Source organism: Capra hircus, chromosome 11, assembly GCF_001704415.2.
Source record: "Capra hircus breed San Clemente chromosome 11, ASM170441v1, whole genome shotgun sequence".
In the NCBI taxonomy this organism is placed as follows: Eukaryota; Metazoa; Chordata; class Mammalia; order Artiodactyla; family Bovidae; genus Capra; species Capra hircus.
In genome coordinates, this window is record NC_030818.1 from 21,908,532 (window position 1) to 21,932,967 (window position 24,436).

The window sequence follows — 24,436 nt, forward strand, 5'->3', positions numbered from 1 at the left end:
GCACGTATAAAACATGGTGTGGTCTCCGTTTTCATTCTTTGCAAATTTCTAAATTTCACTGAGATCATGCTTCTTCCATGAATCCAGCTCAAATCTTCTGGGCATTTAGTGACTTCTTCCTTCAAGCCGAACAAGTTAAATTTCTAATTTTGCTCATCTGGTTGAGAAGAAAGCTCAAATATTATACTTCTCTGTATTTCTCCTTTGCATACATGAGATTGTTACTGCTGAAGTAAGTTGAGGAGGAAATAATTGAGCTGAGAGTGCAGTGCTCACACCACCAGAGCAATCAACTGTCGGACAATTTAAAATTCTGATCACACGTTCTTTCTTGAAGAATCCAGTGCTCTGTTACACGCAGGACCCAATATTTCCATTGCCTATTATAAACATGTTTATTTTGTATTTTTTCTTATTTTTAATATAATTCCCCTCCATCCCCTTCCACTTTATATCTAGAGCCTAAACACTGGTAAGTCATTGGGAAAAAAGTTATGTGTACTTTAGATATATTTATGTATATCCCCACCTATTTCTCAAAAGCACTAGAACTGTTCGACACTGAAAAATCAGGTCTGAGCTAACAGTTACTGAGAGCTTTCAAGGCACCTAGCACTGTCCTTGCCTCCCTGGTGGCTCAGCTGGTAAAGAATCCGCCTGCGATGCGGGAGACCTGGGTTTGATCCCTGGCTTGAGAAGATCACCTGGAGAAGGGAACAGCTCTAGTATTCTGGCCTAGAAAATGAGCACTGTCCTAAAGAGCTTTAAGTCTACTGACTCCTCAGGCCAACGCTATCAAGTAGGTACTATTATTTAAACATGAGGCACAGGGGGATTGAGCAATGTGCCTATGACAGAAATGACAGAAGAACTATTGAGTATTCTGACTCCAGAGACTATGCTCTTCACCACTGCGTTACAATATATGGCCTGTATAAAAGCTCAAACCACAAAAGGTCAAAGGTCAAACCATAAAGGCTGAGGGCATGTGGCAAGGAAGCTTGGTCATACATAGGAGCCAGGAATGTTCCTTATGTCCATAAGCATAATTATTTTTTTCTAAGTTTTGTTTAAAAAATTTTTTGCTTTTTTAATTTTTACAGTGTTGTGTTGGTTTCTACCATATGATTTGAATCAGCTGTGATTATAAATACATCCTTCCCCTCTAGAGCTTCCCTCCCTATTCCATCACAGAGCACCAGACTGCGCTCCGTGTTACACAGCAACTTCTCACCAGTGATCCATTTTACACGATAGTGTATATATATTGATACTACTTTTTCCACTTGAACTACTCTCTCCCTCCCCGACAGTGTCTGTAAGCCCATTCTCTACATTTTCATCTCCATTCCTTCCCTGCAAATAGGTTCATCAGTACCATTTTTCTTTCTGGGAGGCACCTGAATTACATGGGAAATCTTGAATGTCTTCCTGATTCTCGCGTAAATATTTAAATTGCCCGAAACAATGTGGGGGTGGTCATATCTGTTAGTTTCATTTTCAGTTACTTAGAACAAAAATCAAAACTGACCGAGAGAAAGTCAGGCTGGTCTGATTTTACTAGTGATGAAAGGACAGTCTACTCCAAACACTGCCCTCCAGTGACTTGTGAAGGTGTTTAAAACGCTCAGCACTAGATCAACAGGTAGGCTAAGCTGCCACCTCTAGTGGAAAGTTCCAGGTTGGGTGGAAAGCTTCATATTAAGCGTAGCATGCTCTTACAATAGTATCTCACCACAGGCTAGCTTAATAGTACAACTGGTAAGTTACCTTGCTAGGCACAAAGGCTGTGGTTATTAATTCTCGGGGCACCACAGAATCACCTTGGGAGATACTAAGAAATACTGGATGCCCAGGTTCTACCCTGGACTGATTAAATCAAAGTGTCAGTGAGTAGGAGTGGAGAATGGGTATCAGTGTTTTTCAGAAGCTCCTGAAATGGTGTTAATATGAAATCAGCATTGCAAAATCTTGAGGGAAATGCTCCATCAAGCAGAAGGGGATACAGGAGCTCAGGAAATGTCTGAGTTATAGGTGCTGAGACCCTAGGTGACGTCATAACTCAGGTAACTGTGGAAAAGGGTTACATACAGGCTCCCAACCATGTACTATGTTGTCCTGCACCGTCAAACACTCAGTTGAGACAATTTAATACAAACTGACCCCTTATCCATGTCCCTTCATTCCTCTCTTGTGTTCTAGGTTCTCTCCTTTATCAACCGAAATGACCAGCAAAATTCATATTCAGGTCTCACTGTTTGAACCTCTCAAAGAAACACTTTCACGTCACTGCATTATACTCCCTGAGGTTGACCTTAGAAGCATTACATGACGAGTACTCCCGCATTTTCATTTCACACCAACAATGCAGGCATCCATTCTATACGACTGAATGTTTCCTATGTAAATTCTGTCGTGTTGCTCAGTAGCTCTGTGATCTTGAGAAGGATAATATTTCTGGGTTCTGGTTTCTCTCCTATAAAATGTGGGGGATTAACACATAGGAGGCAGGGTTGGGGGGAGAATTAGAAGTAAATGTGTAAATTAACTAGCTCAGTGACTGAAATATATGTCACTATTTTAGATTTTCCAATTTTTGGCTGTAATGAAAAATTATTATCTTTTCCTGAATAAAACTTATATTATGATGATATAGAATAACTATATCAAGTTTATAACTATATAAACTTCTGATTTGAAATCTTAGAAAATTAAGCTATAAAAACACGAGGAAATTACTAAAATGTAATCAAATCTTAACTGAAGAGCTACAATACATTTTGGTTAAATGCCCCATGGCTCAAAGATTTTGGAAAGACACTCAACAACTTACCTTTCCATCTCCTGCAGAGTCCTTTTGATGTCTTTTCCTAACTTAAACTTTTTCCCAAATGGAATATCAGAAATAATAATATCGACACTTTCTGATGGCAATGGCAATTCTGAAATACAAAAATGAGAAAAATCTATTACAGTAAGTTCAAACATTTTTAACTTAAATATGAGAAAACTGAAGTACATAGGATTATTTTTGCATACTGAATAAAATTTAAGGCTTTAATATTGTTTCTAAGGAGTGACAAGATCCTGAAGGCTTTCAGAATCACTAAAAATAGATGTTACAATTGTTGTATTTTGTTTTTTGAAAAGTGGTTTTTCAAGTGTAATAAAATATGACATAAGTTAAGCAGAATTTCAAATTAACCAGAAAATCAAACTCTTCAAAAATATTACATGAGAAGAAAATTGCTAGATCCAAGAAGAAATATATTAGGACGCCTAGAAAAACCTTTTACAAAATTATACCCTATAACTTTCATTTTTCTTTTCATGATCATATATAAAATCCATTTGTAGATCTATTTGTTTTTAAGAAAAGTGACCCATAGGTTTCATTGTATTTTTAATGGCAACCCCAAAGGTTAAGAACATCCACTTAAGTCCTAAGACTAGAGAAAAAGTTAAACAATCAAGAAAATGACATCACTAAAACAAAATATAGTGTTTGACTATCAAATCTAAATTTCTTTCTCAACTGTACATTTTACTCTCAGAAATTAATTCAGTCAGTTCAGTTCGGTTCAGACGCTCAGTCGTGTCCGACTCTTTGCGACCCCATGAATCGCAGCGTGCCAGGCCTCCCTGTCCATCACCAACTCCCGGAGTTCACTCCAATTCATGTCCAGCGAGTCAGTGATGCCATCCAGCCATCTCACCCTCTGTCGTCCCCTTCTCCTCCTGCCCCTAATCCCTCCCATCATCAGAGTCTTTTCCAATGAGTCTTCGTATGAGGTGGCCAAAATACTGGAGTTTCAGGCTTTAGCATCATTCCTTCTGAAGAACACCCAGGGCTGATCTCCTTTAGAATGGACTGGTTGGATCTCCTTGCAATTACCACAAGGTAACACAGCCAATCTTAACTTCCACATTTTTTGAATATACTTTACATTTTGCACTCTTTATACTTCTACTACCACCATCTAAATTTTAAATAATTATTTAAATTTCAGACAGCACCTAATTCTATAAAGTACAATAGAATTTAAATAATCTTTACTATTCTGAATACAAATTTTTGTTGACAGGAAATTTAAAAACACAACAAAAAAATCCTGTTATCTGAGAAAGTCTAATGAATGAACATTTGCTAATAAAAGAAAGAGTGGGTTGTTAGAAAACAAGTAATGGGATACTATTTTGTTAGAACTAGGCAGAAAATCTTTTTTTTTCCCAACGTCATGGTGGCTCAGAAGGTAAAGAATTCGCCTGCATGCAGGAGATCCGGGTTCAGTACCTGGGTCCACAAGATCCCCTGGAGAAGGGAATGGCAACCCACTCCAGCATTCTTGCCTGGAGAAACCCCATGAACAGAGGAGCCCGGTGGGCTACAGTCTATGGGATCGCAAAGATTCGGAAACGACTAGTGACTATCACTTTCACTTTCTTTTTTCATTTAGTTTTAGGATATTGATATAGAGTGGGGCTTCCCAGGTGGCTCAGTGGTAAAGAGTCTGCTTGCTGACACAAGAGATGTGGGTTCTATCCCTGGGTTGAAAAGATTCCCTGGAGGAGGAAATGACAACCCAATCCAGTATTCTTGCCTGGGAAATCCCATGGACAGAGGAGCCTGGCGGGCTATAGTCCATGGGACTGCAAGGAATCAGACATGACTGAGCAAACTGAACATGCACACACTGATACAGGACACATCCACTTGAACACTGTAACTACACTTGTAAAACCACGAAAGACAATGAGCAAACATGGTTATCAAACGTTTATACATGAGGAACCAGGCAGTAATCTACCCCTGAGATTGAGCCCAAGTCTTTTGCTTACATAAACACACAACAAACATGAGTTGCCCATCTTCCGGTTTGGATTTTTTTCCCTTCTTGTTAATCTATTTTCATTTGCAATTTTTCTACTCTGTATTGTAATTTACGAAACTGCTTTAAATCATTTTAGATGGTGAAGGAATAAACATCACTGAGAGAGAAGAGAGTAATCTTTTACATAGAATCAGTGTCATCTTCCAATAATACAACAGAAAATAATCTGAGCTTTTGTGCAGGCTCTGGTGTCAGCTTGCATTTGGCTCTGCCACTTACCAGCTGTGCAACTTTGAGAAATTATTGCTTTACTTTTCTCATCTGTAAAATGGGATAAGAGTACCTATCTCAGAAGTTAACATGTGAGGAGCCTACAGAAACTATCAACAGACACTGCCTGGCACACAATGAGCAGTCAGTAATTGTCAGCTGTTGTCAGTATTTACAGGACAAGGTCCTCTCTAGTGTGTATAAGGAGATGACAGCCAGGTGGAGCCAGTGGGTCAGAATCCTTCCAGGAAGCTCTGCAGAACTTAGCAATTCCTTCTCATGGTTCCTCAAAGACCTAGTGGGGCTGCTACTTCCAGATAGGTCTCTTTCCAACTTGCCTTTCCCTTAGCAGTGGTTCTCAACGTGCAGTCCCCGGAGAAGCACCATCAGTATCACCTGGAACTATAAATGCGAAATCTTGGGCCCTACAACCAACCTTGATATTTAGTGTGGATCAGAATCAACTGAAGGGCCTGGTAGAATGCAAACTGCTGGCCCCACTTCCAGAGATGCTGATGCATAAACTCCTAAAATCACGAGCACCTGACCCATAAGAGTCAACACACAGTAAAATCTTTTAAATTATTAAATGTTTGAATTGCTTGTGAACAGAGTTTGTAACTAAGGAGATAGAATTCTGAAATAGAAACATAGCTTAAAACAAACAAGTAAAAAAATCATCTTTTTTACATCTCTGCAGGATGATTCAAAAACATGAAAAAAAGGTAAAACACTGGTATGTCTTGAATAAAACTGTCCTATTTACTCCCTCCTTCTGGGGATAAGTTTGAGTAAGAACTGCTTAAAACCAGGATATAGCCCTAAGGTATTTTCTCCCCCAAAGTTTTAAGAGCCTTTAAAATAACTTTCATGTATATGTGTAGACAACAGACTGGGTAAACTCAGAACTTTTACAAGGTTGAGCACATCCTTTTTATATTTTCTTTCATTGTACTTTGTTATTCTTTCCATCATCTAGGTTTATAACAATGGCATTCTGTCTTCTAATTCTCAGTTGCTCAAATAGTTGTATTTTTGATTCAGTCCTCATGACCGGTCATTTCACCTTGGCTTTCTCTATTCCTCAGTTGGTTCATCTCTTAAATGTCTGGATTTTATTAATTTTTAATACTTTTTCCCCGACATGCTTGTTAGTGAAACGTTGCCTGAACTTTTTATATTTGAAAATATCTTTGTACTAAAATGACATCTTGGTTGAACATGGTATTTCTGGGTCCCACTTTGCCTTAGTAACCTTGTAAGTAGCCACTATTTCATTGGCTATTGCTCTATGACTTTGTTTCCATCGTGGATAGATTTTGAAGTTTACTGCATTAGATTATGCCTTTTCTTTGTATGATTGCTGCTGGTGAAATTTTTCTCTTCTACTATCTTTCTCTTTATACTATTCTTTTTGATTTCATAAAAGAGAATACAAATACTTCAATGAAGCTGAAATTTCAATGTGTATTGCTAATGCAGAAGTCCATAATTAGTCTTGAATATGCAAAATGTAGTTTGGCATCTGGGAGATAATTTTAAAGTGCTGTTGCCAGTTTTGTTTCTAATGACTGCAATTTATCAAAAACTTTAAAGACTTAAAAGTTTTTTGTACTCCATTTGTTGAATTCTTTGATTACAGATTTCCAATGAAGTCTGAAAAAAATGCAACTACAATTAGGCAACTTGTTTATTTAAAAAAGTTTATAGCACAATTATAAGATACTCTGGCTAGGAACATCAGCCATCAGTACATCTTCAAAAATTTAAATTTTTAAGAAAACTGAAGTATAGTTGATTTACAATGTTGTGCCAATCTCTGCTATATAGCAAGGTAACTCAGTTATACACGTACAGCTCTTTGTTTATATTCTTTTCCATTATGGTTTATCCCAGGAGATTGAATACAGCTCCCTGTGGCATACAGTAGGACCTTGTTGTTTATTCTAAATGTAATAGTTCACATCTACCAACTCCAAACTCCCAGTCCATCCTACTCCCTCATCTCTTCCCCGTGGCAGTCCCAAGTCTGATCTCCCTGCCTATGAGTCTGTTTTTGTTTTGTGGATAGGAAGATTGTTTTTTTTTTTGTTCATTTGTGCCATATTTTAAGAGTCCACATATAAGTGATATTATATGGTATTTGTCTAACTTACTTCACTTAGTACGATAATCTCTAGCTGCACCCACGTTGCTGCAAATGGTATTATTTCATCTTTTTTACGGCTGAGCAGTATTCTGTTACACACACACACACACACACACACAGCTGAGCTGTATTCCATTACACATACACACACACACACACACACACGGCTGAGCTGTATTCCATCACACACACACACACACACGGCTGAGCTGTATTCCATTACACACACACACACACACGGCTGAGCTGTATTCCATTATACATACACACACACACACACACACACGGCTGAGCTGTATTCCATTACACATACACACACACACACACACACACACACACACGTATGTACCACATCTTTTTTACCTATTCATCTGCTGATGGACATTTAGGTTGTCTCCAAATTCTGCCTATTGTGAATAGTGCTGCTATCAACCTTCGGGTGCAGGCATCTCTTTGAATTATACTTTTGTCCGAGTATATATGCCCAGTAGTGGGATTGGTGGATCATATGATAATTCTATCGTTAGTTTTCTGAGGAACCTCCCTACTGTTTTCCATAGTGACCGCACCAACTTAACATTCCCACCAATGGTGGAGGGAGGGTTCCCTTTTCTCCACACATTCTCTAACATTCGTTATTTGTAGACTTTTTAATGAAGGCCATTCTGACCAGTGTGAGGTGGTGCCTAATTGTAGTTTTGATTTGTATTTCTTTAATATTTAGTGATGCTGAGCATCTTTTCATATGCCTATTGGCCATCTATCCTCTAGAGAAATGTTTATTAAGGGATTCTGTTCTTTTTTTTTTTTTTTTCCTTGGATTGGGTTTTTTTTTTTTTTTTTTTGTGGTTGGTGTTGAGTTGTATAAGCTGTTTGTGTATTCTGGAGATAAAGCACTTGTTGGATGCATCATTTACAAATATTTCTCTCATTTTGTAGGTGGTCTTTTTGTGTTCTTTTCTCTGTGCAAAAGCTTATAAGTTTGGTTAAGTCCCTTTGTTTATTTTTATTTCTATTGCCTGGGAGATTGGGCCAAGAAAACATTGATACGATTTATGTTGGGGAATGCTTTGCCTATGCTCTCTTCTAGGATAGGAGTTTTATGGTATTATATCTTTTTTTTTGATTGGAGGATAACTGCTTTACAGTGTTGTGTTGGTTTCTGCTGTACAACAATGCGAATCAGTCACAACTATACAGATATCTTGTCCCTCTTAAGCCTCTCTCCCACCTTCAATGTTACGTTTGTCTTTAAGCCATTTTGAGTTCATTTTTGTGCACAGTATGAGGATGTGTTTTAACTTCATTGATTTAAACGCAGCTGTCCAACTTTTCCAATACCACTTGCTAAAGAGACTGTCTTTTTCCCATTTTAAACTCAGATTAAACATTTTAAAACCCAACAAATGATGGGCAAACAAAAAAACATGTACTGTCAGGCTGAATTGCTTTTTTTGCATTCAACCGTCTTTACAGATAGCCTACAGTTCAGTTATTCTGTGTATATTAAAAATTTTTTTTAAGTCTATTATTTTGATAACTTGAGTTACTATTTCAATTCAGAACATCACAGCTTGTTTGGAGGTAATTATGAATTATGTAGGTACCATGTCAAATTCTAAGTACATTTCTGTGTCATAGATTTCTTTATTTAATAAGAACATTGATCTTCACCAGGATTCTGTGGTCTACCAATGCTTAAACAGACACAGATGCAGTGCTGAGCTGAATCTACAGTAGCATTCGCAATAATGAAAGATGTTTCATCTCTGTATCAGAAAAAAAATTCCTAAATTTCCAAGAATTGGGAGGGGGTAGGAATACTAAACCATTACTGGAACTGACTAAGCTAATTTTCTTTTTGAAGGATCTGGTAACACTGATACAAAACTGGTAACATTTAACTTTCTGCAGAGGTCTTCTGCTAATGGAGCCAATGTATTAATAGCTATAGCTTCATTTTGTTTATATACATAAGAAAATTTGGAATTGAAAATGAACAAAATTAATTTAGAAGAGTGCTCATTTGATCTAAATGAAAAGTCATGCTTCACAGAGTGATAGTTAAATGCATTTCGTTCTGTTGCATCTGATAAACACTTAATTTTGGCTTGCTCGCCTTAAAATAATGACTAAGTTTTGAAGTAAATGCTGCTGCTAAGTCGCTTCAGTCGTGTCCGACTCTGTGCAACCCCATAGACAGCAGCCCACCAGGCTCCCCCGTCCCTGGGATTCTCCAGGCAAGAACACTGGAGTGGGTTGCCATTTCCTTCTCCAATGCATGAAAGTGAAAAGTGAAAGTGAAGTCGCTCCTAGCGACTAGTGAAGTGTCCGACTCCTAGCAACCCCATGGACTACAGCCTACCAGGCTCCTCTGTCCATGGGATTTTCCAGGCAAGAATACTGGAGTGGGTCGCCATTGCCTTCTCCGGAAGTAAATGCTAGATGCCTCTATAACCAAGTTTATTTCATTTGGTTACTCCTATCACCACAGCCCTCACAGTGCATGATAAAAGTAAATAAACATTTTATTCTAGTTGTATGTTCATCAAAAGCTTTCTTGAGAAACAGAAACTCAGTATATAATTTTTCATTAAATATGCACTTTTAAAACCTTATCGCTGCTGAAAGAGTTTGTTACAGAACAGTGTTACCAAAGGGATTTATAGCATATGATATATGATAAAGCCACTGTAGCAAAAACACTCAAATTCTCTAAGGTGGGCTTCTCACTCCCTATTTCCCACACATATTTCACGGACACCCAACCTATCACTTCTCACATTTCCCCTGACTTCCCAGATGCCAGGGCAGCCAGGCAGCTTCATGAATTGCGCAGAATATTGTGTGAACCACAACACACCTGGTAGAACGCCAACTTTTCTGCTTCCCTTACCCCCAAAAATGATGAGAACTAGCTGTCTTCAAGTTACCTCTTCCTGTTCTCTCCAGATCCCATTCAGGCAGGCAAGCCTTTGTTCCTGCTCCTCCACGGAACCAGTTAGGCCTGAGTTCTGCTCCACGGAACCGGTCAAGCCTGAGTTTTGCTTCACCAACCAGCAGCATCTGACACAGCTGCTCATTCTTGCTCAGATTCTCTCTTACTTTCTCATCCCTGGTTGTTCCTTTTACTAGATTCTCACCCTCCAGAACTCTAAGCATTTCATCCTCAGAGAAAGCCTCTCTCTTCTCTATTTGTGCTCATTTCCTAGGTGATCTCATGGATGTAAATGTTATCTAGACTAGTGATGTGTACCGTCTCCCCTAAACTCCAGATTTGTATGTTGACTATCTACCTTGAGATCTTAATGGTTCTTAATCATCATGTGGAACTGAACAGGCCCCCAGCTCTTAACTTGCTCCTCCTGCAGTTTTCCGCAACTCAGTAAACGGCAATGGCACACTCTAGCTGTTCAAGCCAGAAAGCTTAGTCATCCTTGTTCTTTTCCTCACATTTAATCCACTAACAAATCCTGCTGGCTCTACCTTCAATATGTATATACATATACATATGTGTATATATATGTCTGACCTCTTTTCAACACCTCCACTAATACCACTTTGTCCCAAGCCACCACCATTTGCCTGGATTATTGCAATAGTCTTGCAACTAGTCTCTTTGTTTCCATCCTTGCTCTACTACTGTCTGTTCTTAACAGACAATAAAAAGGCTAATCTTTTAAAAAGCTAGGATTTATTTGGCTACTAGGTATAATAGAAAATTAAAAAAAAAAAAACCTTTTCTTTATTAACAATTGAGCACTTAATGCTTGTTTTTAAAGTGAAATCTTATGGGAAATACCCAAAACATGAGAACTGATGAAAGTGGAGCTGGTACAGCAGCGATGTTCTGATGGACAAATTAGTACTTCCTTTCTCACGCAACCAAGGCACTTTTGAGACTGTAAAGGGTTGGAAAAACCACTGCTCTGGAACAATTTATAGAGCTTTTCCATTTTTCTTGAAGATCTCAAACCCCCCCCCCAGCTTTCTTAAAGAAATGTATATGAAAACTTGATTTCAATCTAATCATCCCTCAGTTTCCTCTAGAAACTTGTGTTGTACACAGAGTCCACTTAAAAACCTCGACAGAAAGATTGAAAAGACAGTCACTGGCAGCAAACAATTATGAGACTTCAACCAACAATACAATTTCTTCTCTGAGGCTACTTCATCATGCATTTATAGAAGAGTTATCCTAATATTTTGTCGACAATGCATTGCTACTTTTCTACTAGAATAGAACAAATTTTTTTTAACAATATGCTGTTTCTCTAGATTACAGGGACTTATCTATCACCTATTCTCACTGTGCCAAGAGAATATGATTTTCTTAGCTGAGAATTAAATGCGGTCACTTTTAAGGGAGAAAGGCACACTGAGGGAAAGATAGGAGGAATCTGAGGCTTCTCTCAGTCTAAATACCATGGGCGTTAGTAAAATATTATTTTGGACTTCATAGACTTGATTCCTTATCATGTTTCTTGCTGCTGACTCCCCAACAGTTAACATGGAGTAATGGCTTTCCTCTGCCTCACAGGGTGATGAATCCTGGTTTGCCCTGGAATTTCTGTTTTAGCATTAAAAGTAGTACTGGTGTAGCAAACTGGGAAGGCTTGTTACCTCATTCCCCATAACATAGGAATACTATCCAACTGAAGCAAGGGGAAGGTAAGATAATTCAAAACATTTCATATAGTTTATTGCAAAGAATTCACAGATTCTCAACAAATTGTTGTTATTATTCTGTTTCTTTTATGCCTATACTAAATGATCCCTGGTTATCATATGAAAAATGGTTCAGATGCAACAAACACATCTTAAAATTTCTTAAGATGCTTTTACTTTGTACCATGCTTTTACTTATATGCTTAGGGAAACTACAAAAATATAGTTCCTGACAATGAATCTTTTGAAAAATAAAAAGGTTACAATTATAATATTGGAAGTAAACTGAGTATTGGCTCCACAGATATATCACAAGGTATAAATAATTCAGCCTTTATATTAACATATGAAAAGTGAGTGATGATTATGATTCTAAGTGTGTTTACACATGTTTATTTCCCCCAAATGTTTGCATTTTTAATATCTTACCTATAACAGAGACTCTAAGTAACTCAATCTTATCCTTGAGGCCTGCAGCTCTCAGATTGTCATATGCACCTGATAACTGGGAGTCACTGACATCAGCACCCACATAATACACATCCTATGAGGGGAGAAATTCAAATTATAAATAAAACCATATTTTATGTAGTTAAGAAAATCTACTTGCATTTTTTCAAATGATGAAAATGAAATCAATAGATTTGTTAATTCAGATTAAAAGAAATTTAGGATATTTCTTTAAAATAACATTCAAGGACCAAAACTTGAGAAGTTTTTGGTAAAATGTTAAAACATTAATTTTTAACATTTTACAATTAATATTTTACAATAAAAATGTCTAAGGAATTGAGGGATTTCTATAATGTAGGTCATGACTAGTTATTGGAATTCTGTCATAATTTCCTAAATTTATCACAGTATTTAAAGAAATAACAGTAATTTAATCAACCTTTCCTAGTCTACTTTGACTACAATTAAATAGTAACTCATAATTAATAATTATAATCCCTAAATAAACAATCTACCTATAAATAATTGTCAAGTGTATACACAACACACACTGATTAAAGTAAAACACTGCTTGGTTTACCAGACTTTAGAACTTACTGGCCATTCCTTAGCAGCTTCCAAAAGTATTGTTCCAAGTCCACACATTGGGTCTAAAACAACTGCACCAGCCTGTAGACAGAAACGTTGATTTGCTACTGTTAAATCTGCTGTAACAGGCATTATACAAGAAGCCTAAAACTTGAGGAATCAATCATTTACGAGTAAAGACTCCTTTCTAAACTTTATTAGGAATTTCAGGTAGTTGAAGCCCTAGGCAGGTGTGTGCTCGGCACGCTTAAAGATTAGGCAGGAGGCCAGTGCGGCCAAAGCACAGTGAGTGGGAGCGGGCAGTGGTGATGACATCGGAGAGGGGGCCAGGCAGCTCCACCAAGATGGGCTGCGTACAATTACAACCGCCATGTCCTACAGGTTCAAGACACTGTGCAGCTCGTGGTACAAGCCTACGGTATGACACCTGGGGCTTCTGCTTCTTCCCGGAAAGTGAAACAGTGAAGGGGTCACCAGCAGGGGCAAAGAAAACACACCAAATCAGGCCCTGGCTTTTAAAGTGCCATCTGGAAGTGACACATGTCATTTCCACCAACACTGAACTGGCGAAAGCATGTCAGGCGCATGACACCCACAATGTGAAGAGGTCAGGAAAGGGGCCATCCTCTCTGAACCTGAGAGGAGAGCAGGAAACTTGGAGGAAAAAAACTAATGACTCTCCCCTCTGGGGGACAGAGGGTGTCACTCCATGTCTGATCTTGTAGCTGTTACAAGGATTCTGATTCTGTTCTGAAGGATGGGAAACTACTGCAGCGTCCTGAGCAGAGGAGAAACATGATGTAACATTTCAAAGGGATTGGTCTGGCTGCCCTGTTGAGAAAGGACCATGGAAAAATAGGGGAGTTACGAGGAGGCTAGTAGGGAATCCAGGCAGAGATAATGGTGGCCCAATAAAGAGTGACATTGGTGGAGGTGGGGAGAGGTAGTTGGATTCTGGCTATATTTTAAAGGAGAAACCAACAGGATGGATGGCAATGTGGAATATTACAAAATGACAATGGTCTGGCGTGAGTGAAGTTTTTATGAAAAGGTTAAAAAAAAAATAGGTAAGTCTATCGTCTGGATGCTGGTGATCTCCTAAGTCCCAATGTTTGGTGGATGAAGGCCTAGCAGTGCACACCGACAGCAGAGTGCCCTGACACGGAACCTCGACTGGTCCTGAAACAAAGGGGAAGCATCCAACAAGCAGGTGTGATGGTGGCGCCCACGCGCTAGTAGGCTAAGCAAGGCGAGTGGTTTCAGTGGAGTGCTAGTGAGGCGAGCCTGAGGGAAGGGGGACAGACGAGAGCACGGGGAGGAAGAAGGAGACACCAGACATGGATGACTGGTCTTAAGCGTTTCTCTGAAGGGAAGCAGAGGAGGGGGTGAGAGCTGATGGATCGTGTGGGTTCAGGAGAGGGTCAATTCATTTTTAAGTTGCAAGATATTCTAGCACGTGCACATACTGATGGGAATGACCCAGCAGAGAAGAAAGTTCTTACAGAGGCAGGAGGGAATGGAATCCAGCACACAAGTAATGGAGCGAAACAGGACAGTTCATTTATTATAATGAGATTCTACTAATTATAAGCCATTATAATTCCAATATGTTGGTAGACCTCATGAGGAGAACACGTTAAACTTCTCTTTTGATTCCAACGTTTACGTCACTTAAGAAGCAGGAGAATTACAAGTATGCTCAAGGGAATGACTGTAATGCTAGAGCCTAAAATCCAAGTGGGAAGGGAGGGCTGAGTACAGGTGGTGAGTAGGGCCACCTACTGGGCTTCCTTGGTAGCCCAGCTGGTAAAGACTGCCTGCAACACAGGAGACCCCGGTTCAATTCCTGGGTCGGGAAGATCCCTGGAGGAGGGCATGGCAACCCTTTCCAGTATTCTTGCCTGGAGAATCCCATGGACAGAGGCAGCTGGCGGGCCACAGCCCATGTGGCTGCAAAGGGTCGGACACGACTGGACTAAGCACAGCACAGCACAGGGCCACCGGTGATGAGAGGCCTCATGGAGTTAAAACACGATGGCGGGGCACAAGGGGAAGTGAGTGGGCAGGAGAAGGAGGGTAAGAGCAGCACTGCTGAGATCTGGGGAAGGTATACTTTTCTGGGTAGGATAAATTCTAGGATGTGACTAACAGCAGATCATGAGAGGCAGGGAGAGCAAGACACTAAGGGATCGGATAGCACAGACACTGAGTTGATAGACTTCTGGCACGAATAGCGGTGTACACTAGTACAACAAGAGATCTGCAGACGACCAGGATGACTGGATGGCACGTGCTTCTAAGGCAGTGAGAGATCCTGGGCAGAAAGGGCAGCGAGGTGCAAGCAGGACACCTACCCCAGCTCCAGGCCCAGCGGTCCCTTGGTCTGTCTACAGAGGCGGCAGAGTGCTCAGAAGACAGCGGGGTTCAGCCAGAGCCAGGGGCTACCTGATGAAAGAAACAAAATGTCCTTCAGAAGCTTCTCCCTGACACTCAATTCTACCAGAGTGTCATATGGATCCCCCATGAAGGGGCAGAAAAGTAACAAAAAGAACAATGATTTAAACGACAATTCTAAGATTAATAGTGGTATGAGAACTAATTTTTATTAATGACTTAAAATGTACCAAACTCCATGCTCTTTCTCCCCACAGTCCCTCTTCGATGAGGTGATCTGCCCTTAAATATTTTTCAATGTCCTTATTTTACTGCAGGACTTTTCTAGTCATGACACCTGGGGACATAGACAGTAGCAGAGAAGTATTTCCATATGCTTAAAGTAATAACCAAGATTTACATAGAACTTGATTTTCCTTGCTTTTATGATCTGTATGAAGGAGAATGGTTTACATTGAACATGAAAAGGACCTAACAACCCCAGGTTTAAATTTCAGTTTCCATGGCATTGGCCTACTCGAGGTTGAGCTGCTTGTGCAGAGTTTTAGGTACCAAGCTCCAAAGAGGGGACACCTGGATCAAGGCTGGATACTGGGATCATTTATACGGTGGGTCACACTGTGTTCTCCCAAAAAGAACCGTGCTGTGCACATCTAAGGGGAGGAAGTCCCTCAAAAGCTAGAGCGAAAACAGGCAGAACAAACAGTACACATCTAGTGAAATGAAACTTCTGGAGGGAACAGCTAAATATGTGAAAAAGTTAAACCCACTAGAGAGATCAAATACAGCATGTGATGTGTGCTACGCTACCTCAGACTCCGTGTGACCCCATGGACTGTAGCCCTCAAGGCTCCTCTGTCTGTGGGATTCTCCAGGCAAGAGTACTGAAGAGGGTTGCCATGCCTTTCTCCAAGGGATCTTCACAACTTAGGGAATGAATCTAGGTTTGTTCCGCCTCCTGCATTGGCAGACAGTTCTTTACCAAATACAGCATGCTGCTGCTGCTGCTAAGTCACTTCAGTCATGTCTGACTCTGTGCGACCCCATGGACAGCAGCCCACCAGGCTCCTCTGTCCCTGGGATTCTCTAGGCAAGAATACTGGAGTGGCTTACATTTCCTTCTCTAATGCATGCATGCATGTTAAGTCGCTTCAGTCGTGTCCGACTCTGTGCGACCCCATGGACAGCAGCCCACCAGGCTCCTCTGTCCATGGAATTCTCTAGGCATACACATACACAATTTTCCAAAGCTAAAAAAAATCTGTGATTTTAAACCTAAACATTTCAAGAAAGTACAGCACATTTTGGTGACTCCGGTTATACCTTGGAAGATAATGTCCAAGGAAAACTCAAAATACATAGGCAAAATATAAAGAGATGGAAAACATGTGAGAAAGGAAGCTTAACATTATCACAGCAACTCCAGAAGCAAAAAAGAGGAAGTTGTTTAAGGTAAAAGACACTAAAGCAAAATAGTTGAGGAAATAATAAGTAAATAATGGATGAAAGAGTACCTGAGCTGGAGGAAAAAATGATTTTTATAATTATTATATATCCTAAATAACAGTTATTATAATCATTATTACTGTTGAGGTCCAGGGCAGGATGCCCCGAAATATGCTTTAATGGCATATTGATTATTTTGGATTAAAAGTTACTTAAGGAACAGCAGGTAAAAATAAATGATATTAAGAAGAAAATACACTCTGGCCCACTTCTCTTCCCCTGAAAGCAGGAATTTAATCTCCCAAGTGAAGGTATCCTCCCTCTACTAGGAGGATAGAAAGCATCTTTATCACCAGAGTTAGGAATTCAAGGCTGTATACATGAGAAAGCTGGACAAACGAACTTACTTCTTCAGTAGTCTGCTACCCCAAGCAGAGACCCCTTTGTTTTGTTAAATCTTCACAAATGTTTCTTTGTCTAAAAATAATATATAAATAGCCTGCTGCCATCACTTCAGGGGTCCCACTTCTATAAGACTTTCATGCATACAAATTAAAATCTTTTTTCTCCTGTTAATCTGTCTTGTGTCAATTTAATTACTCAAAAGATTAAAGATCACTCTAAAGAACTCAAGGGGGGATAGCAAGGTAATTTCTCCCTCCTTGACATTACCATGGCAGAAGTTAAAATTTAGGTACTTCCTAATATGCTAGGTGTTGTTCTAATCCCTTGATAAATGCTGATTCACTTCGTTCTCACATAGTCCTATGAGATGACTATTTTCATCTTGGAAGTGAGAAACCGAGGCACAGAGATGTTATGGATCTTACATAAAGTTTCCCAGCCTGTAAGTGGTAGAGTTGGAAAGGGAACTCAGGGAGTCGGACTTACCTAGTTCTACGCTGAACAGAAAAAGATACAAGTACATCTGGTAATATCCCTGAGATTAGAGGATTAAAAAGAAAACTCTTACAAGCTTGCAAACAAAAAGAACAAGATAGCTATCAAGGAAAAGAAAAATCATACTGGCAGGAATTGCTCCCCTAAAACACTGGAAGTTAAAGGATAATGGAACGCCATCTACAGACCTCTGAGAAGAAAGGACCGCAACTCAAGGATCTCATACTAAGCCAAAAGGGGACACACAGATGACAAGAAGAAGTGTAAGGAGGAAAGTACCAAGAAGAGACTATCCAAGCAACAAAGAGAGCAGAGCTGAGACCTCGGAGAGAGAAAGATACAGTGAAGACGAAAGGTGAGAAGCAATGCACCTCACACTCCACCTCTGTGTGTGTATACAGAATGCATGTTACACACTGCATCTTAATGATTACAGATGGGTCGTGTAATGTAAGTGCAGTGTAAGAACTTTTGAAAACAGCAGGGGTATACTTGGAAATTTTGATGCATAATAAATAATTTAGTTCAAGCTGGTAGTTGGGAGTGGAAGAGGGTAAACATGTTTCAAAGGTCTCCCTGTAGGGAGGAGCAAAGGTGGGACGAAGAAGAGAAAAAGTACCCTGGAGGTCTCATCTCATGACAAGGAGGAGCGGACAGAGCAGGAAGTTCAGGGTGTCGGTGGTAAAAAACAGTGTGGTAAAGAAAAGAGTTGATGTCTTTAGCAGTAAGAGTCAAGTCTCCTGTGTTTAATTAAGAGAGCTGGGAGAGGGAGCCCTGAATGGAGCAGCACACAGAGTAAAATCTAACCTCAGGAAAAACAATGAGACGACTCACTTGATGAAAGCAGCAAAAATAGGAAACTGCAACAAGTTGCAAAGGAAATCTATCATAACTGGTCTATCTATCATAATACTGTACTGAATTCTCTCACTGAAAGAGCCTATCATTGTGGGATAAAGATAGAGCTCTGTGTTTATAAAAAATGCACACTGAAAACAAAGTTGAAAAAGCAGAACTACAAAGGAAAATGCAAAGAAAAAAAGAGTGGAAATACTAATAAGACACAGTGAAATTTAAGTTTAAACCTACAAATCAACATAGTGAAAACTGTAATAACAATAAAAAGGAACACTTTACAATGAGGCAGTAACAGTCATAAATGAGTATAAACCACACTACAGAACAAACTACCGAATGAGGTGACAATGAATAAAAATGCAAAATCTTGAAACATATAATCTAATAAATTTCAAAATACCTCTTTCAGTACTGAGCAGACAGTAAAACAGCAACTAAAAGATACAGAGGCCATCTCTTGACGAGAAAATAAAATTATTTTCTTATGTTCATGGAGCATTTACAAAAACTGATTAAGATCTTGGTTAAATTTTAAGGAATAGAAGTTGTACAGGCCACATGACTGTGACAAAAAATTAGAAATAATAAAATGCAGTTATCTTTTGACTCAGCATTTTCATAGCCAAAATACTCCCAGAAGTTTGACAAAAGCCTTTCTCTGCAGTTCATAAGTGTAATGGCAAGAAAAGAAATAGAAAAACAGAATAAAAAAAGTTAAAAGAACCAAAGAGAAAAGAAAGCAACCATCAATAAGAGGCTGTGTAAATTAATTATGGAAAGGACCTTGGTATTCAATTAAAAGGGACAGGAACAGGTTCCTTACCTTAATTTCTGCGAGGGAGGCCATCGCCCAGGCTATGGTAGATCTCATCCCTGCTGTCTTGATGTACGCTCTGCAGGCTAAAGGAACCCTAAAGTAAAACACCACCCAATATTACTGTATGTTAATAGGATACAAACAAAAATAATTAACCCATTCATACCTGTACATTATGCACTGAAGTATTCCCTAAGTTAGAGAGTATATAACCTTTTTATTAATGCAAGATTACCTTCTCTAACTGGCACCTTGTCTAACCAGCCAGTGTGGTATTTCAGAAAGGAAAATTTTTTAGATAACCGAAATTTAAACCCTTATGTGTTTAACTTAAAAAATCTTACCATATGAGGGAAGTGTTTCTAATTTTATATGCTTCCCTGACTTCCCATGTAGAACAGACCTTTTGTCACTGATCCAGAGTCATCAAGGAGTAAACTGCACTGTGGTACAGACGCAGTATAGGGAGCGCAGCTGAATGGATGCTAACCCTTAAAGAACTTCTAAAAGGTCCCTTTTTAAGTTTGCCTTTTGCTCATTTGCACCTTTCTCTAAAGTTGGGACGAAGCTTGACACTGCATTGTCGAAAATAATTTATTGAATGAAATGCTGAAGCCGAGGACTCCCCAATGAGTTCACTGGTCTCCATTACATATCACTTCATACTTGATCTTCTACCCCATTATTGCTAATATCAGTGTTTCCAGATTTGATACAGATTTTCAAAATATTATTTCTATGTTTCTAGTGCAGTGAACAACATTGCCTTGCCAATTTCAATGCACTTTCCTATTTTGTGTATACCATTTATTGGTAAGACATGATGCATGATTTAAAAAATCAATGCTTGGTTGTTGTTTTGCAGTTAGGCCTGTTTCAAAGCCACTAAGAGCTCTTCTACTAACATTACACCAAGCCACAGTGTTTTCCAAACCCTATTTCCTTTCATCATTTTCTTTCTGCTCTTTAAGTTATCTTGTTTTCTCTGTATTTATTGCAAGCCTCTTAAGATCTTAGAATTAGATGAGGTATGTCTTTTAAATAAAACAGTGTAATTGTGTATTTACTATTATGATGAAGAAGCCTGCATGATAAAACTATTACGTTATTTTTGTTGAAAAGGTTTTTCAGGAAATAAAATTTCATACTGTAAATAGTACTATATCCAGAGATTTGGAATCCGGGATATAAACTTTGTGGGCAGAAGAGTTATAAAATAATTTGATCAACAAATCTTGCTTCAGCGGCTAACTGCAGCAATTATCTCACTACAAAACACATTAGGTGAAACCAAAACTGAGAAATTACTTTTACTCTAGACACATACACACACAGAGAGAATTGGCATGGAAAACTGTCTTTGTCCATACACATTACAAAGTCTTTTTCTACGCATAGGGGATTTACATAGAACCTTTGAAAGTTTTGACTACTGTGTGCATACTTTTGCTAATAGAGGTTTTATTTTATGGGAGCCAACTCTATTAATATGTGACACACGGGAACCCATTCTTATTTTGCTTGGACAAAACTAATCTGCTATTACTTCAACAAAAGGGCCTCATTATATCAGTAAAATAAAATTATTCAGGGAAAAGAACTGTTCAGAAATAAACTCTTTGAAAATAAAAATAATTCTCTACTTTCACAGAACCTGGCTAGTGTGTTTATTCGGAATTTTAGCTGGCTTTTACCCCAATACAAAAATAAATGTGGCTTTTGATCCTCTTGTCCTCATATATGAATCTCTTCTTTATTCTCTTACACACCATCTATCACCAAGTTGAAGACATTCTCATCTCCATCTCTAGCCTAGATCAGTCCCCTGAATCCCAGGTCTTTATCTTCAAATGTGTGTTTGGACACCTTTTACCTAGAAGTACTGCAAAACTTACAGATATAAACTAAACATACTCTCCTTTCCCTGTATTTCATATCTTATGAAATATCTTTCATATCATTTCTTCATTTTCTTAGGCCATTTCCTATCTATAATATATAGGGTATCCCCATCTACATCTGCAGGGGTTAGGGCCTGGCACTCCAAAAGGCACTGAAGTATGGAAGCCTGGACACCTCGTAGGTGTAGATGTAAACCAGTGGGTTAGGTTTGGTCTGGGAGAGTTGGGAGGGTACTGGAGTAGGTGGGGGCCAAGGGAAGCCAACAGGGCCTTGAGGCATGTGATGACCTCTTATGTGTTAAAGTGACTATTGGCGCATGATTTTTGTAATCTCGAGGCTAGTGGGGCCTATCCTATAACTAGCACACAGCGAGACCTCAGTCATTCAGCATTTCTTGAACATCCAGAAAGCCCTCAGCACTGTGCTAATCAACTGCAATGGTGCAGTTTTATCCATTTGATAAAACTGTTACAATGACCTTAAGCATTCTTTTTTACATCCTGATCCGGGCTTACACATGCACAAATGTGACCTCAGGGTCAATGGGATCTTTCCATAGGATTTTTATGATTTTAAAAATATTCCATACTTAGAATCACCTAGAGAAAAGATATCTAAATCACTTTATCCTATGTAAACATGGCTATGCATATAAAATGTTTTGAAGATGCCAACAATATTTACATGCTCCCAAGAAACTGCAAATCATTATTTCCATCATCCAACCATCCATTCCTTTCCAAAGCATCTAAGAAAGTACTGCTGTACGATAAACATTCAATAAATATTTCTGAATAAGAAATATTCAGAAAAATTCAACTGCATTTATTATTGTATAATACCCAACATAACTAGGGAGAAAACCTGAAGAAGATTTTAAAAATTGGAATTACTCTCCCACAAAAAAAAAACTGCAGTAAAATGTGAAGTATGTTCAAGATGAATTTTAAGAACTGTGATGTATTTTCTATTTTAATGAAAAATCCAAGAGGCCAATGGACTAAAATTTAGTTTAACTGTGGGCCTGTGAAAATAATTTAATTAAAAAATAGATATGATTTTCAATAGGAAACATGTAATCAGTCGATTATTGTGATCAAATCTTTTCACAACTCTAACCAGTCCAATCAGGATCCAAAGTTCCATGCAAATACTTTACTGGTTCAAGCAAAGAACTCAGAGGCTTTGATTTAAGCTCCCTCTGATATATCAGTGTTTCATACTATGAATAAAAACACAAGGTTTTTAGTTTTACAAACTCTCCTAAGACACAAACCTGAAGCTTAGAAATAATACGTACCTGAACACAGGAATTCCCAGCACAGAGTAAATGTCACTTAGATGTATAAAGATCTGAAAGAACAAATATTGAAGTTAGAATGGACCAGGTAATGCATTACCCACTGCGCGGCAATTTGAAAGCTTCCATTTTGAAGCTATACAACCTATATTTTAATAAGAAATTCCAAGACCTCTTCATATCTGGAAAAATGTTCCATAGTATTTTTTTATTGAGCGGAGGCAAAGTAAATTTTAAGTACATCTCATAGAAAAATTCTGAAGTCAATTTGGTAAACAACTTATATTGAGAATCACATTATGAAGAACTCAAGATCACTTTTCTTTATAGCGATTCTTTGAATTACCCTAACTAAATTAGATTTTTAAGCATTTTAGGTTAGAGCTGCTGCTGCTGCTAAGTCGCTTCAATTGTGTTCGACTCTGTGCGACCCCATAGACGGCAGCCCTCCAGGCTCCCCCGTCCCTGGGATTCTCCAGGCAAGAACACTGGAGTGGGTTGCCATTTCCTTCTCCAATGCATGAAAGTGAAACATGAAAGTGAAGTCGCTTAGTCGTGTCCGACCCTTAGCGACCCCATGGACTGCAGCCTACCAGGCTCCTCCGTCCATGGGGCTTTCCAGGCAAGAGTACTGGAGTGGGGTGCCATTGCCTTCTCCGTTTAGGTTAGAGACAATTACCTAAATCTACCCCTATTCTAGCCTCAAGTAAGACTTGATACCATGGTTAACAGAAAATCTGCTTAAGTGAAATACACTATAGCAAGAGTGACCTTTCACTCTATTATTTATAGGGAGTGCTTTTTTTTTCTTTTTAAAATTTTTATTGGGGTATAGTTAATCCACAAGCTGTGCGACTTCCAGGTGTATAGCAAAGTGCATCAGTTATATGAAGAGTTTATTCCTTTCTATCATCTTTCTCCTGCTATTTTCCTCCCAGTTTTATTGAGAAATAATTGACATACATCAAAGGCATATAGCATGAAGGTTTGATTCATGTACACTGTGAAATGATTATCACAATAGGTTCAACTAACATCCATCTTCTCATGTAGATAAAAAGAAAAGCAAAAAAGGGAAAAAAAAATTTCCTCACCATAAGGACTCTCAGGATTTACTCTTCACAACCTTCCTATACCACACAGCAGTGTTAGCTATAGTCCTCATGTTAGGACATGATGAGGATTTAAATGTCTCAAGTTGAAATCAGTAGCCCACATAAATTTTAAAACAATCTTACTCCTTTAGCCTGATGAGGTTTATGGAATATTCTAACTCTGCTCTTTGACCTCAACAACATTTGATTCCTAATACTTTTACCCCAAAGGAATTTTAACATAGTTTAATCAGAACTATTCCACTTTTGATAAGCTTTTACTAAGAAAAGAATAATCTGGAATGAATTCCATTTAGTTTAATTCTTTGATCGCTGAAGCTAAACTTTCCAACTTTTTAATCTTATTCATGTTAGCAAAGCTATTGATTGGTATTGATTCTTTTCTATTTAACAGTTAAAGTTATGATATACTGACATTTTTATATATCAAATGTTATCAGGTACAGCTTTTTGCACTATGAAGTTTTCTCTGTTAATTGTACAGAACAAAATTTGCTAAAATTTGATTCTTCCGTCAGTTTTGGTCACACAGATTTTACTATGTGTGATTCTGTTGTCGATTTTGTTTCATGTCAATTATTTCTACCAATAGCTATTATTTGCATTAAATGGATGATAAGAATTAAATTAGATATATTTGTTTATGAGCTAAACTATGAGAAAACTGTAGTTCTGAGACAGTGAGATGGAGTCAGGGAGAGATGAGAGGAGGAAACCAGACAGAAAATAAGAAAACTACAGACG

General features: G+C 38.6%; 1 protein-coding gene across 2 annotated transcripts in view; it reads right to left on the reverse strand.

Moving 5' to 3' along the window:
- The window catches only part of THUMPD2 (THUMP domain containing 2), a 38,663-nt gene that overhangs the window by 4,980 nt on the left and 9,247 nt on the right, over positions 1-24,436 (reverse strand). The window contains exons 5-9 of one of the 2 annotated variants that reach the window (XM_018055158.1): positions 22,578-22,630; positions 19,382-19,469; positions 12,970-13,041; positions 12,349-12,463; positions 2,834-2,942 (exon numbers count right to left, since the gene is read on the reverse strand). In XM_018055158.1, the coding sequence (XP_017910647.1) occupies positions 2,834-2,942; positions 12,349-12,463; positions 12,970-13,041; positions 19,382-19,469; positions 22,578-22,630 (437 nt within the window). Of the gene's footprint in view, positions 1-2,833; positions 2,943-12,348; positions 12,464-12,969; positions 13,042-19,381; positions 19,470-22,577; positions 22,631-24,436 lie in introns of those variants that run through there. The other variant, XM_018055159.1, reaches the window with a different exon arrangement.